General features: G+C 44.0%; 1 protein-coding gene across 1 annotated transcript in view; it reads right to left on the minus strand.

The window, feature by feature from the left end:
- Positions 1–2164: 2164 nt before the first annotated feature.
- Positions 2165–12660, minus strand: part of INTS14 (integrator complex subunit 14) — a 37514-nt gene continuing 27018 nt past the window's right edge. Inside the window, exons 10-12 of the mRNA XM_045822864.1 lie at positions 7371–7489; positions 5323–5388; positions 2165–3032 (exon numbers count right to left, since the gene is read on the minus strand). Of these exons, the coding sequence (XP_045678820.1) occupies positions 2781–3032; positions 5323–5388; positions 7371–7489 (437 nt within the window). The 3' untranslated portion in view covers positions 2165–2780. The remainder of the gene's footprint in view (positions 3033–5322; positions 5389–7370; positions 7490–12660) is intronic.

Genomic DNA, 12660 nt, shown 5'->3' on the forward strand with positions numbered 1-12660 from the left:
ACACCTTAGGCAGTCCACAGAACAATTTGAAAAGCGCTGTTGATGTAAAGAACACCTGGGGAAGCTACCAGACTTGCCCAGCATTGTGAAGCTGGCTGATGGATTGGAAGGGTAGCTGACTGCAGACACCCGTCAGAATCTAGCCTAGCCAGTGTCAGAAACAGGGAAGTCGACTTCTGGCCAAGATGGAGGTGTAGGTAGATCCACTTTGGCTCCTTATACACCTAAAAGGAGGACAGTAACACAGTTAAAAATAAAAAATAGCCAGAAGTGCCAGAAAATTGAACTGTTTGGAAGTCCGACAGCCAAGGAGTTAAACATTCATCCAGACTGGTAGGAGGGGCAGAGACGGGCAGCTGGGGCGGGGAGGACACGTGGCAAGCCAGCGGCTAGAGGAACCAGGGGATCGCATATCTGTGTGCAGATAAAACAGGAGGAACAACTGGGGGGTGAGACCACACAACCCAGGGTTCCAGTGCAGGGAAATAAAGCCTCAAAACCTCTGGCTATAAAAACCTACAGGAGTTGAGGAGAGCTCTCTGGATAGACCCACAGGGTCCTAGAATGGACACAAGCCCACACACCTGGGAATCAGCACCAGAAGGGCCCGGTTTGCTTGTGGGAAGGTGGGGGGAAGTGACTGAAAGCCTGCCAAGAGCCGAGCAAACAGCATTGTTACCTTTTGGGCCCCTCCTTGCCACATAGCGCCACAACACAGCAATGTGGGTTGCTTCACCCTGGCGAATACTTAAGACTCAGCACCTTAGAATGTAACAGGTGCGCCTAGACAAAAAATGGCCTGAATGAAAAAACAGATTAAAGCTCCAAAAACAGAACTAAGCAATAAAGAGAGAGCCAACCTATCAGATGCACAGTTCAAAACACTGGTAATCAGGATGCTCACAGAAATGGTTCAGTATGGTCACCGTAAAATAGAGGTAAAAGTGAAGGCTATGCAATGTGGAATAATGGAAAATGGAATAAAGGAACCAACAGTGAAGAGAAGGAAACTGGGACTCAAATCAAAGATATGGACCAGAAGGAAGAAGTAAACATTCATCCAGAACAGAATAAAGAAATAAGAATTCAAAAAAAATGAGGAGAGGCTTAGGAACCCCTGAGACAACTTTAAATATTCCAACATCTGAATCATAAAGGTGCCAGAAGGAGAAGAAGAGTTAGAAATGGAAAACTTATTTGAAAAAATGGAGAACTTTCTCTATCTGGCAAAGGAAACAGACTTCCAGGAAGTCCAGGAAGCTCAGAGTCCCAAAGAAGTTGGACCCAAGGAAGCACACACCAAGGCATATCATAATTACATTACCTGAGATTAAAGATAAGGAGAGAATCCTAAAAGCAAGAGAAAAGGAGACAGTTACCTACAAAGGAGTTCCCATTAGACTCAGCTGATTTCTCAAAAGAGACCTTGCAGGCAAGAAGGGGCCGGAAAGAAGTATTCCAAGTCATGAAAGGCAAGGACCTACATCCAAGATTACTGTATCCAGCAAAGCTGTCATTTAGAATGGAAGGACAGATAAAGCGCTTCTCAGATACAGTCAAGTTAAAGGAGTTCATCATCACCAAGCCCTTATTATATGAAATGTTAAAGGGACTTACCTAAGAAAAAGAAAATCAAAACTATGGACAGTTAAATGACAACAAACTCACAGCTATTAACTGAATCTAAAATAAAAATAAAGCAATAAACAAACTAAGCAAACTGGAACAGGAACAGAATCACAGAAATGGAGATCACATAGAGGGTTATCAGAGTGGAAGGGGAAAGGGGATGGGGTAAAATGTACAGGGAATAAGTAGCATACTTACGTACCCAATGGTAGGTACAAAATAGACAGGGAAGTTAAAAATAGTATGGGAATGTAGAAGCCAAAGAACTTATATGTACGACTCATGGACATGAACTAAGGGGGCAGAATGCAGGTGGGATGGGGGTTACAGGGCAGAAGGGAATAAAGGTGGGGGAATGGGAAAACTGTAATAGCATAATCAATAAAATACATTTAAAAACAAACAAAAAAAAGACAGGGAAGTCAATATGAAACCCAAGGAACACTCATGATTTATGAATCTGTTTCACATAGGAAGCAGGATTTATAACAGATAGGACAGAACAAAAGGCAAAGACATTAGTTTCCCAGTGAAACCATTTTATAGAAAATCAAATTTTTTATTTTAAAAAATTGAAGAAACGGGACTAATTTTATACATTTATGGTTGTTATTTAAAAGTATGTATCTCAAGACATACCAAAGGCACCTAAGGGTCACCACCAAGTTTTGCCCAAGTTCTAAGAAAAGTTCTGAAACTTAGTGGTGTAGGGCTTGTACTTAGAAAGTCCCAGACAGCCTGTGTTGGTCAGTCCAAGGCCAGAAGCTTGAAAGTGTCCTTACGATCGAGCGAAGACAAGATGCCCTTCAGAAAGCCAGAGGACCCTTGCAGGTCAGGTTTCCTGAGGAACGGGGAGAGCCCTGTACCCACCAAGGCTTCAAGCTTCTCAGTAGTGTACCCGTCGTGGCAGCCACAGGTGTCTTTTGGGCTGGAAGACTCTAAGCCTTAGAAAGTTAAAGCCCAAGCAGCCAACCACCCTTCAGAGCCCTTCTGAGACGGTAGCACTCATTCAAGCCAGCAAGTGGGGCTTGTGAGGCAGCTGCTGGGAGCTCTCTGGGTGGTCACTGCAGAGGGGAACACTCTGAAAAAGTGTTTACCCTTACGCATATTCAGTTGAAATGAAAAAAGAAGGAAGGCTCCCAAAGTCAGCTTCACATTCTTTCAGCGCTGCTCCCAGAGAAGTCTGTCTGCAAAGGCGTGATGTTGTGGTCATAGCCGGCATACTCGGAGGTACCGGTGCTGGCCAGCTTGAGCTGCTGGGCAGCGTGGGTCAGCTGGAAGGCGGCATCGGGGTGGGCCGTGTCGGGCAGCAGCGTGCACTCCCTTTCCAGCATGTCCGCCACGCCCTTGAGCAGGTCCAGGAAACCGAAGGCCAGGGCAGCCTTTCGTAAACGGTTCAGCTCCTGCAACCACGGCAACAAAACAATGTTCCTAAAACGCATTTTCCTTGTCACATACTTTTTTTTACAATAAATGGAGGGTTTTTAAAAAAGATTTTATTTATTTATTTTTAGAGAGGGAAGGGAGGGAGAAAGAGAGAGAAACATCAATGTGCGGTTGCTGGGGGCCGTGGCCTGCAACCCAGGCATGTGCCCTGACTGGGAATCGAACCTGCGATGCTTTGGTTCACAGCCTGCACTCAATCCACTGAGCTATGCCAGCCAGGGCTAAATGGAGGTTTTTAATTCAAAGGTATAACTGGATAAGTAGATTTGTTTGCAACTATTATTGTGAAATGCTTTTTAAGAAAATACAACCAACTTCTCTGCAAATGGCAGACATACCTCAACTATGATGAACTAATTTTTGGTGGATAATGTATATAATTAGGCAGAAATAGGTAAGTTCACTTTGGTAGATTAACTATTAAATTCTTGTTCAAAACCCCATTTGTGGTTCTCACTTCTTGGTTGATCTCTATTTCCATTTTGTCTTCCAACATCTTGTTGACTTCCTGACCGACTGCCCAGGCGACTCTGTCTACCCGACCAGCTAGTCCAGCCACTTGACCAGGCACTCCATGCCTGGAACTGTCACATACTTTCCAAGTGCTCAGCTCAGAATAAGTTTTCCTTGACTGCGAACTTAAGTGAATGTTTTTATATAAGAACAAAGGCTTGTACAGAGATGCCTGTGATGAGGGCATGAGGACGTGACTGAGAAGCGGTTCCTCCCCAGGCGAGGAGGAAGCCGGGTAAGAAACACAGTTGACCAAAGCACAGGTCGTCACCACGGCAGCGAAGGAGCACGTTGGCCAAACTCGGTGAGGCACTTTGCGTACATCACTTCCTTTACTCCTAACTAAGGAAGGTTACTTTTCCTCTGTTACTTGGCTACGGAAAAGGCTCGTCCCAAAATTCAGAGGGCTCTTAAACCTCAGGTGCCTCTCAGGCTGGATGCCAGTGAGCATGTTTGGAGGAGACTCTGGAGGGGTCAGGAAGTCTGACCTGAAACCCCGCCACAAAAAGAAAGGTAGGGTGGTGAACTGGAGCAGAGAAGTAGGAAGTGCCCCATCAACCCCGTAGCAGCGTGATTTGGGCAAGTTGTGTAGCCTCTCTGGGTCTCAGTGGCCTCATTTACAAAAAGGAGGAAACCTGCTCCCTGCCCACTGCTGGGGCTGATGCAGTCGCCTGGCAGAGGCCCTTTCCAGCTTTGATATGTGAGATTATATTAAAACCAGAATAGAGAAATGGGCTTCCTGACCACTGTCAACACGTGAAAAGTTCAAAAGGCCAATGTACAAGTGTGTCAGCTTGACTAGATGGCTGATGAGTGTGAGGAGAAAGCTCTGCAGGGAGGAGGACCACAGCCACAGAGTGGCCAAGGCCTGTGTGAGTTACAGGTGTCAGTCAGAAGGGCCTGGGGCTGATCGTCTGTTTGAACTCTGACTAAGGTCTTTCTTGCTTGGTTTCACCAGCCTACTACATAATTACTTTTGAACACAGCAGTGACATAAAGGCAATGAAATAACATCTAGCCAAAGTAGCATGTATGTTCTCTGTGAGAAATGCTAGCCTGGGGCGGGCCATGTGCCCACACTTTCAGATCAGCAAGCTAGGACGAAACCAACAGCACAGCACACCTTACAATGCCACTTACGTAATTTGATCTCACCCAAACACCAGAAGGACTCGAGAAATGGGTGAGCTTAAGTGCCCCACACTCCACCTCAGCCCTTGTCACTTTGTTCCCTCCACCCACGGTGCTGGGTTGGCTAGGCAGGGTTCCTGAGGGCCATCTGTTTGCAATTCATAAATGTGCAATTTGAGAAGTCATTCTGGAAGCAGCTTTTCTGGTACAGTGAGAATGTTCAGGGTAATCACTGTCCCAGGAAGCCACATACAACGGTGGCCCGAGGTCAGGCTGGACGGAGGCCCAAGTGGGATGGTGAGAAGGGTTAAGGCCTATGAGGGTAAAGGCCCTTTCAGCCCCTTCCCTTAGCCTGTCACAGCTGCACCAACACTGAGCGGCCCTTCAGCACAGAACCAGGCTGTTTAATTCTTGAGTTTTAGAGCAAAAATGGACCTATCGCTCGTACTGACTTTACTGATGAAAAACACCGAGGCGGAGGCCATGCACTTCTAATCCCTGTCCATGTCCACTCTGCTACCCCACACGGGCGACGGTGAACCATTTATTTTCGGCAAACTTCCCAGGGCCCGCCCTCTTCCACTACAATTCTAATGGTCTCACCTTATAGAATGTCTGTGTTTTTTCAGGTAGTTTCCTTGCATTTCTTAAAATCTTCTGTACATCTGTCTATCAAGGGTAAAAATAATTCCACATTAGAATTCTATGGTAAAGGGGAAAGAATACAAAAGGATGGCTCTAAACGTTTACAGCAATGGAAACAGGAACAGAGCGACAGTGTCAAAATAAGGATCCCTTCCGAGTTAGCGCCACTGTTCTGTTCAGCGTCAGTACAGCACCTCCCTCCTTCAAAGTGCTTGATCCTAAATTCCTTGGTGACAGAAATGAACTTGTCTCACAAAAACACACCCAACAATCATGTACATATACCCAGCTGCTTTTTAACGAGGGTGCCAAGACCATTCAATGGGGGTAAGAACAGTTTCTTCGACAAATGGTACTGAAGAGCCACATGTATAAAAGAATGAAGTAGGACCCTTACTTCATGTCATATATAGAAAAGTAAATCAAAATGGGTCAGAGCTAAGACTGTAAAATTCTTAGAATAAAACATAGGGGCAAATCTTTATGTCCCTGGATTTGGCCATGATTTCTTAGTTACAATATCACAGCAACAAAAGAAAAATTAATGTGATGAACGTTCACAGCAGCATCATTCAGAACAGCAAGAATGCAGGAACAATCCGAACGCTCATCACCCGAGCAACGGGGTGAACACAGCGTGGCATCGTCAGACAATAGAGCATCTCTCAGCCGTGGCGGCGAGTGACGCACGGACACAGGCTGCCGCGCGGATGAGCACTGAAAGCATTATGCCCAGTGGGGGCCCAACAAAAAAGGCCACACATTCTACGACGCATTTATAGAAAATATCCAGAATAGGCAAATTCACACAGACAGAAAGCAGATGAGTGGTTGCCAAGGACTGAAGGACGATGGGAAAAAAAAGTGACTTGCTTAATGGGTACAGGGTTTCCTTTTGGGGTGGTAAGATATTCTGGAACTAGACAGCAGTGATGGTTTTTAACATGATTATACTAAATGCCACTGAATTGTATATTTTAAAGTGGTTGAAATGGTGTTATGTGTATTTCACCACATTAAAAAATACACCCAGACTAAAATACAAATTTTAAAATAATTTTAGAAAGACCCAAAATAAGAAAAAGAAGAAAAAGAAAAATTCAGCCATCCTTCCAATAGGGAAATGCTGGGGTCGGGGATGGCAGAGAAGGGACAGAACCTGATTTTCCAACAGAGAGAGAGACCCCGTCCCCTCAGTCACGGCAGGGCGTCCAGTCTCCATGACAAGGGGGCCAGGAGAGACCATGCCACCAATGGGAGCCACTTCTGTGGTCAGGTGGCCCGATGCCGCCTCCTCTGCCCGAGGCTGGACTCATCGGAGGAACAAAGGAAAAACAGGTACTCAAATGAGAAACAAGGCTCAAAAGTGATTTTAAAAATAGGAAGTAAGAGATGTCACCCGAGTGCCCTGTGTGAAAGTACCATGCCTTGGTCATAGTACATGCTCAGCTTCCCAGGAAAGTGCTTTTGTGGAATTGCAGTGTAAAAGCTATGGTTTGGGCTCTACTGCAGGGGTGGAATAACCACATGAAGGTCTTTACATCTTTCTTAAATTGATTTAGAGGATGACACCGTTACATCAGTCAATGCCTCAAAAGTCCACGCCAGGAAATCGGGTCTCCCTGGAAGAACTGGCCTGCTTCCTCTACCAGACACGTAACCCTACATGACAGAAAACCCTCCGTGCTTCATTTCTGACCTTGGTAAGAGAAAGCTCAGAGCCAAATTGTTCAAATACAATCAATTATCATTTTGCCTTGGCTTCCTGGCACAATTGTCTCCCCTCTTCCTCTTGGTTTTGTATTGCTCTAAATTTTGTAAAAAATGATTTTGCTGTATACTTTTTTTACCGTAGGCTACCTCAAATCCTTTTTGGAAATAATGATAAACATTAGAAGTAATGAATTACTAAGTATCACAGGAAAGGAAAATCAAATCAAATGTCTGCTGGCCTGCCAGAATCCCCCCTCCTGTCCCGGGGGAAAGCGATGTGACGGCGACGTTACCTGCAGGCCACTGGGTTTGATCCAGACAGTTACATTCTGGGCGTAACTGCGTTTGTTTTTGGGCTGCAGGGGGAATGGGCTCTTATTGTCATCCTCACCGTAAGGATTTTCTTTAGCATCTTAAAAGAAAAAGACATTCTTGAAATGACATCTGGCAAACACAATCAATTACATTTCCAATTAGGCTAGAAGCTCTTTCCATCATTCAATCTTCTATATCCTGTTACTTCTCTAATTAAGAAAATCCATTAGGTTAGGTTGGGAGACTTGTTCTCAATAAAAAGCCACAGACGGAAGAGATCAAACAATCAACTAAGGCTCATGTAAGTGAAAAACAGCTTCATGTTTTTAAAGAAACAAGCTGATTTGTTTATAAATTAAAAGTCAGAAAAGTTAAAACTAATACACTGTTAAAAAAATAAACATGCATACTGGAATTCTGTAAGTTTAGTCTAGCTCTCTCCTACAGAACTTTCTGAGATGACAGAGCAGCAGCCACTAGCCCACGTGGCCACTGAACACTTCCGTGTACCTAGTGTGACTGAGGTACTGAATTTTAAATTTTGTTTATTTTAATTAAATAGCCTCAGGTGGCAACTGGATTGACAGCATAGGCACAGGCATTGAAATAATTTAAAAGGAAAATTATATGTAGCCAAATTAAGAAAAAGGACAAGGGAAGAAATACTTTTTGGTGAAACATACCCCACCGTATTACGGCTTATTGGTTTATCGTTTTCAAGGAATGAAAGCCGTATTAGCCACGTGGATAAACGAGGGTTCCTGTTTTCCTGCCTGCTTCCTGAGCCAGTGACACTCTGCCACAAGTTTACAAAGCATATTTACATCTACTGTTGTACTTCATCATTATTATAACCTCCTTCTGGGGTAGACAGAGCAGGAATCATTTCCCAACCACCCAGGGGCTGCATCCTTGCCCAAATGTTCACATTGCAAACTGGAATTAGCCCAGTTTCTCTAACCAAGTAGGAAGCTTTCTAACCCCGATTTGGTCACTGATTTAAACGCCTCACACTGGCCCCAAACTACCGCTGTCAGTCCTCCCTCCCGACCCCTCCAAAGAGTACCGACCCAGTCTTCCAGACATGGTCCCATGAACACCTTCTCTGTATAAACCTTTTGAGTCAGGCCAGACTCCAGCAGTCCTTTCCCAAGCAACATGCTTACTTCCAGCATCCTGGCCACTGTTTCTGTTATCTCCCCTTCTGGAATGCTCTCTTCCCTCATCCATTTATTCCCTCGCTCTTGTACTCCTTTATTATCTGCAGTAAGACCTCACTATGTAGTAGGCGCTATGCCAATAAGTGTGGCTAGAGAAGATATTTTTCTCAATCTTATAAAAATGTTTATTAAATCCTAACTATATACCATACGCTATACATACACAACTTCTCTCTTTACAGCAGTCGTGGAGGGTAGGTATTGTTAGTCCCATTAAAGAGGAGGAAACTGAGGCTCAGAGAGGTTGGACCTCCCAGGTTTTCACAGTGACTCAGCTGGGCCTGGTGTCAGTGCCAACACTTTCTCTACCACGTAGCATAGCTGCTCCTCACCTACCCAAATTTACTTACGTTCCAGGCAGATCCTATTCTGCCTTCAACATGAAGTTCGTCCCAGGTTTTTCTGGCAGGCAGTGATTTGTCTAGACCCTTCTATTCTACAGCACTCGGTACTGGTACCAAACATTCCAATACCTAATCACTGCCCATCGTGTACTGTCTCTGATTGTTTAGAAGCTACGTGTGGTAACTGGCTTAGCAGACAGAAAATACTGCATTTATGAAAACAAAAACAAAAACAAAAACAGGAGACTCTTAGAAATACAAAATATGATAACAGAAATTTAAAAATAAACAGTTGTAAGATAAAAGTTGAAAATACTTCCCAGAAGGTAGAATAAAAAGAAAACAATAGAAAAAGGGGGAGGAATAGATAAGATTCACACATACACACAAACACAAATCATAAATATATGTCCTGGAAAGGAAGAGCAGAGAGTACAGAGAGGGGAAATTTGAAGGCACAATTCATACCCCCAAGACTGAAGAGCAGGAATTGCCAGATGGGAGGGCCCCCTGAGTGCCCATCGCAGTGGACGAAGAGATGGATAGGTAGGTACGTCATGCTCACAGTCCAGAACAGCGGGGACACAAAGAAGAGCCCCAAGGAGCGCAGAGGAAATACAGGTCAGGTCAACGCCCAGGAGTCAGCATGACACTGCCTCCCAGGGGCAGCGCCGGAAGCCAGAAAAGACAACAGAGCAATGCTTCCACACTCCGGGGAAGAACGATTCCCAACCTAGAACTCCATATCGGACCAAACTGTCAATCACGTGTCAGGGATGAAACATGGACATTTCCAAATACTCGAGATTTCAAACACTCACTTCCCAGGCACCCTTTTCTCAGGACGATTCATGAATCAGGAGAGCCACAGGAGAGATGTGAAGGGAAGACACAGAATGACAACTAGGCAATGGGCTGACACAATAACCAGTCTGTTTTATGAGACAAGAAGAAGAAAGGTGACTTTAAGGAAAAAAAAAAAAAAAAAAGAAACTGACAAAATCCCTGAAGAATGTATCTTAGTTAGGTGGAAATTAGTGATAGGTACACAGAAAACAGCAAAGAAAAAAGAAGAGAGAGCAGAGGAGGTAGGGAGGCAGCCCGAGAGGAGGGCCACACTCGTCTGCTGTGGGCTCTGCCAGCCTGGCCGCCCAGCTCTTTCCTAAAAGTCTCAGAGGAACCTCAGTGTCTTCCCAATACGGCCTTCTTTCTAATTGAGGTTAGAATACATTTATCTTTCCTATTAGAAAGAAAGAAAGAAACTAATTTTAAAAAGTAACAACTGGGACAGGGACAAAGAGTTGCAAAACAAAAGAAATGTAACTGGTATACCACATGGCTTGGTTGTAAATAACATTTACATTATCTTACAAGGACAGTACTGATTTAACCAAAAAGAGCGCTACAACCACACTGAGAGGATAGAAGGAAAAAATGTGCTTTTTGGTGGTAGGTGGGTAAAAATGGTAGTAAGAAAGCTAAGTAGTAATCCTTAAGTTAAAAAACAGCATTTGAAATGAAAAGTCAAGAAACAGCTGTACAGTTACTTAGAAATGTAAGTAAATACAAAAGAAACAAAAGCTGAAAGTGGCTGTCTCCAGGAACAGAGTCAGGATTCGGAGGGACAGGTGAAAACAGCAGTGTTGCACGCTTTGCTTTGATCAACAGAAACAGCAGGTTCTACCATTATGATGCGTCTCCCGTGTCAGGCACGTTATACTTATTCCCTCAATAAAGTCTCTCAACAGCCCTCTCAGGCAGGTTTTTTTTTTTTTTTTTAGTCATTACTTTGTCACCGTAAGGACACCCTGGTCTCATACGACGACTGTGAGGTTCAGGGAGGCAACTCACTCCCCTGTGCCCAGCACAACCTCCACTCAGTAAGAAGCTCTGACAGCAGACTCAGATTACGATCACCTGGAAGTGCATGTGCGCACTCCAGTAAGCATAGGTACGTATGGAGAGACAGAGAGTAAAGGAGAATTCTGAGAGCGAGACTCTCCGAAAGCTGCCATAAGATGACAACTGTGCTCCTCGAGACCGTGGGTGGGGACCCAGCACCTCTACTGCAGCCTGACACCCGACTCAGTGACGGGGCTTTGGGTGCTGCTCAAGGTCAAAACGGACCTTTCCCTGAAATATTTTCCAACTCTAGACAAATACTAACATGTATGCTAGAGAAATTAGTTTTTCTTACCCAAATGAACTGATATAACGTATTTGAAACACTGGAAGCAGAACTTTTTAACAGATTGCTCTGAGAAAAAAAGACTCAGAAACTTGTTTAAAAAAGTATACTTGCTAAAGCAAATGAGAACTCTAATTTTTAAATTAGGCACTTGAGGTAAAATGACTTTAGACAGAAGTACTATTTTCCAAGCTACCATCTCTTTCCATCACTTTGTAAAATTCGTCTTCTTTGCAGATATGCTGCAAAGAATATCTATATAAAAAGACATGAAAAACATAAAGTTTTTTTTACCAAAAATTCTGGTATATTTTTCAAGAAGGAACTTGACAATAGCATCCTTAATAAGATAGCAGATCCACACTCTTTAAAAATCAGTAACTGCAAAATAACACGTTTGAATGCATGACATCTGGGCTAGCATACGGAACTATACTGAACCTAGTGATTGCTACTGCTCTAACTGAGATTGATCAGAAACCAAAAAAGGGGAAAGCTTGAGGTAACACTCAAGGCAACACCTTTAATAAACTTTTTAAACTAAAAAAATCACTTGGCAGAGACTGAATGTGGAAGAGGGTGGGCAGGGCAGACGAGAGTAATGGGGAAAATATGGAGACAACTGGAATTGAACAACAATAGAAAAAGTGAGCTCTTATTACCTTCATTGAAAAGAAAAACAGACCTACAGGGAGGGGAAGAAAAACATAAATATAAGACAGAACAAACAGCAGTTCAATCTTAATGAAGAGTGCCTACAACAAGTCAAACACTGATAGGTTGGAAGCCAGCTCAGAAAGAAATTTGAATGCTCCTAACTTCGATTACGGACTGGCATCTGTGGTGAAAACTATCACAACAGTCTAGGTCAGGGGTGGCCAAACTTCTTCTGTAAAGGGCCTGACTGTAAGTATTTTAGGCTCTGTGGGTGATGTGGCATCATTATAACTACTCACCTTTCCACTGGAGCTGGAGAGCGGCCACAGACCACATGAAAATGAATGAGTGAGCCTGTGTAATAACACTTTATCTGCATGACAGGCAGGGGGCCATTCTGACCTACAGGCCAGGCTCAGCTGACCTCTGATCTAAGTGAAAGGTAAGGAAGGCTGTAACAAGGCAAGAGCAGTAAGCGTGAAAATGGACAGTGAACGTGAGAATGCCACACAGAGACCAGAGGAAGGAGGTGAGGAACCCTTCCATCCTCACACATGCACACCTACTTCCTCTGCCATCCTGTTCTCCTTCAATTAATGCCTAATTTCTCTCCTTCTGGTGGCCAAACCGTCCTCTTCATTTCCTCCTACTTAATTCATTCCTCAGCCTATGTCCTGGACAATCATCTACGGAAGCTACTTTTATGAAGCCACCAATAATCTCCTAACTGCCAAGATCAAATGACTCTGGGTACATGGTGTCCTCTTCTTTCCTTTTGGTTCCTAGCCCTTCCTGACTCTTCAATCTTTAAAACACTCATTCCACAGTCCCTTTCTGATTAAGTTCTCAAGGCACTCAT

Source organism: Phyllostomus hastatus, unplaced genomic scaffold, assembly GCF_019186645.2.
Source record: "Phyllostomus hastatus isolate PE091 unplaced genomic scaffold, TTU_PhHast_1.1 phas_scaffold_501, whole genome shotgun sequence".
Lineage (NCBI taxonomy): Eukaryota > Metazoa > Chordata > Mammalia > Chiroptera > Phyllostomidae > Phyllostomus > Phyllostomus hastatus.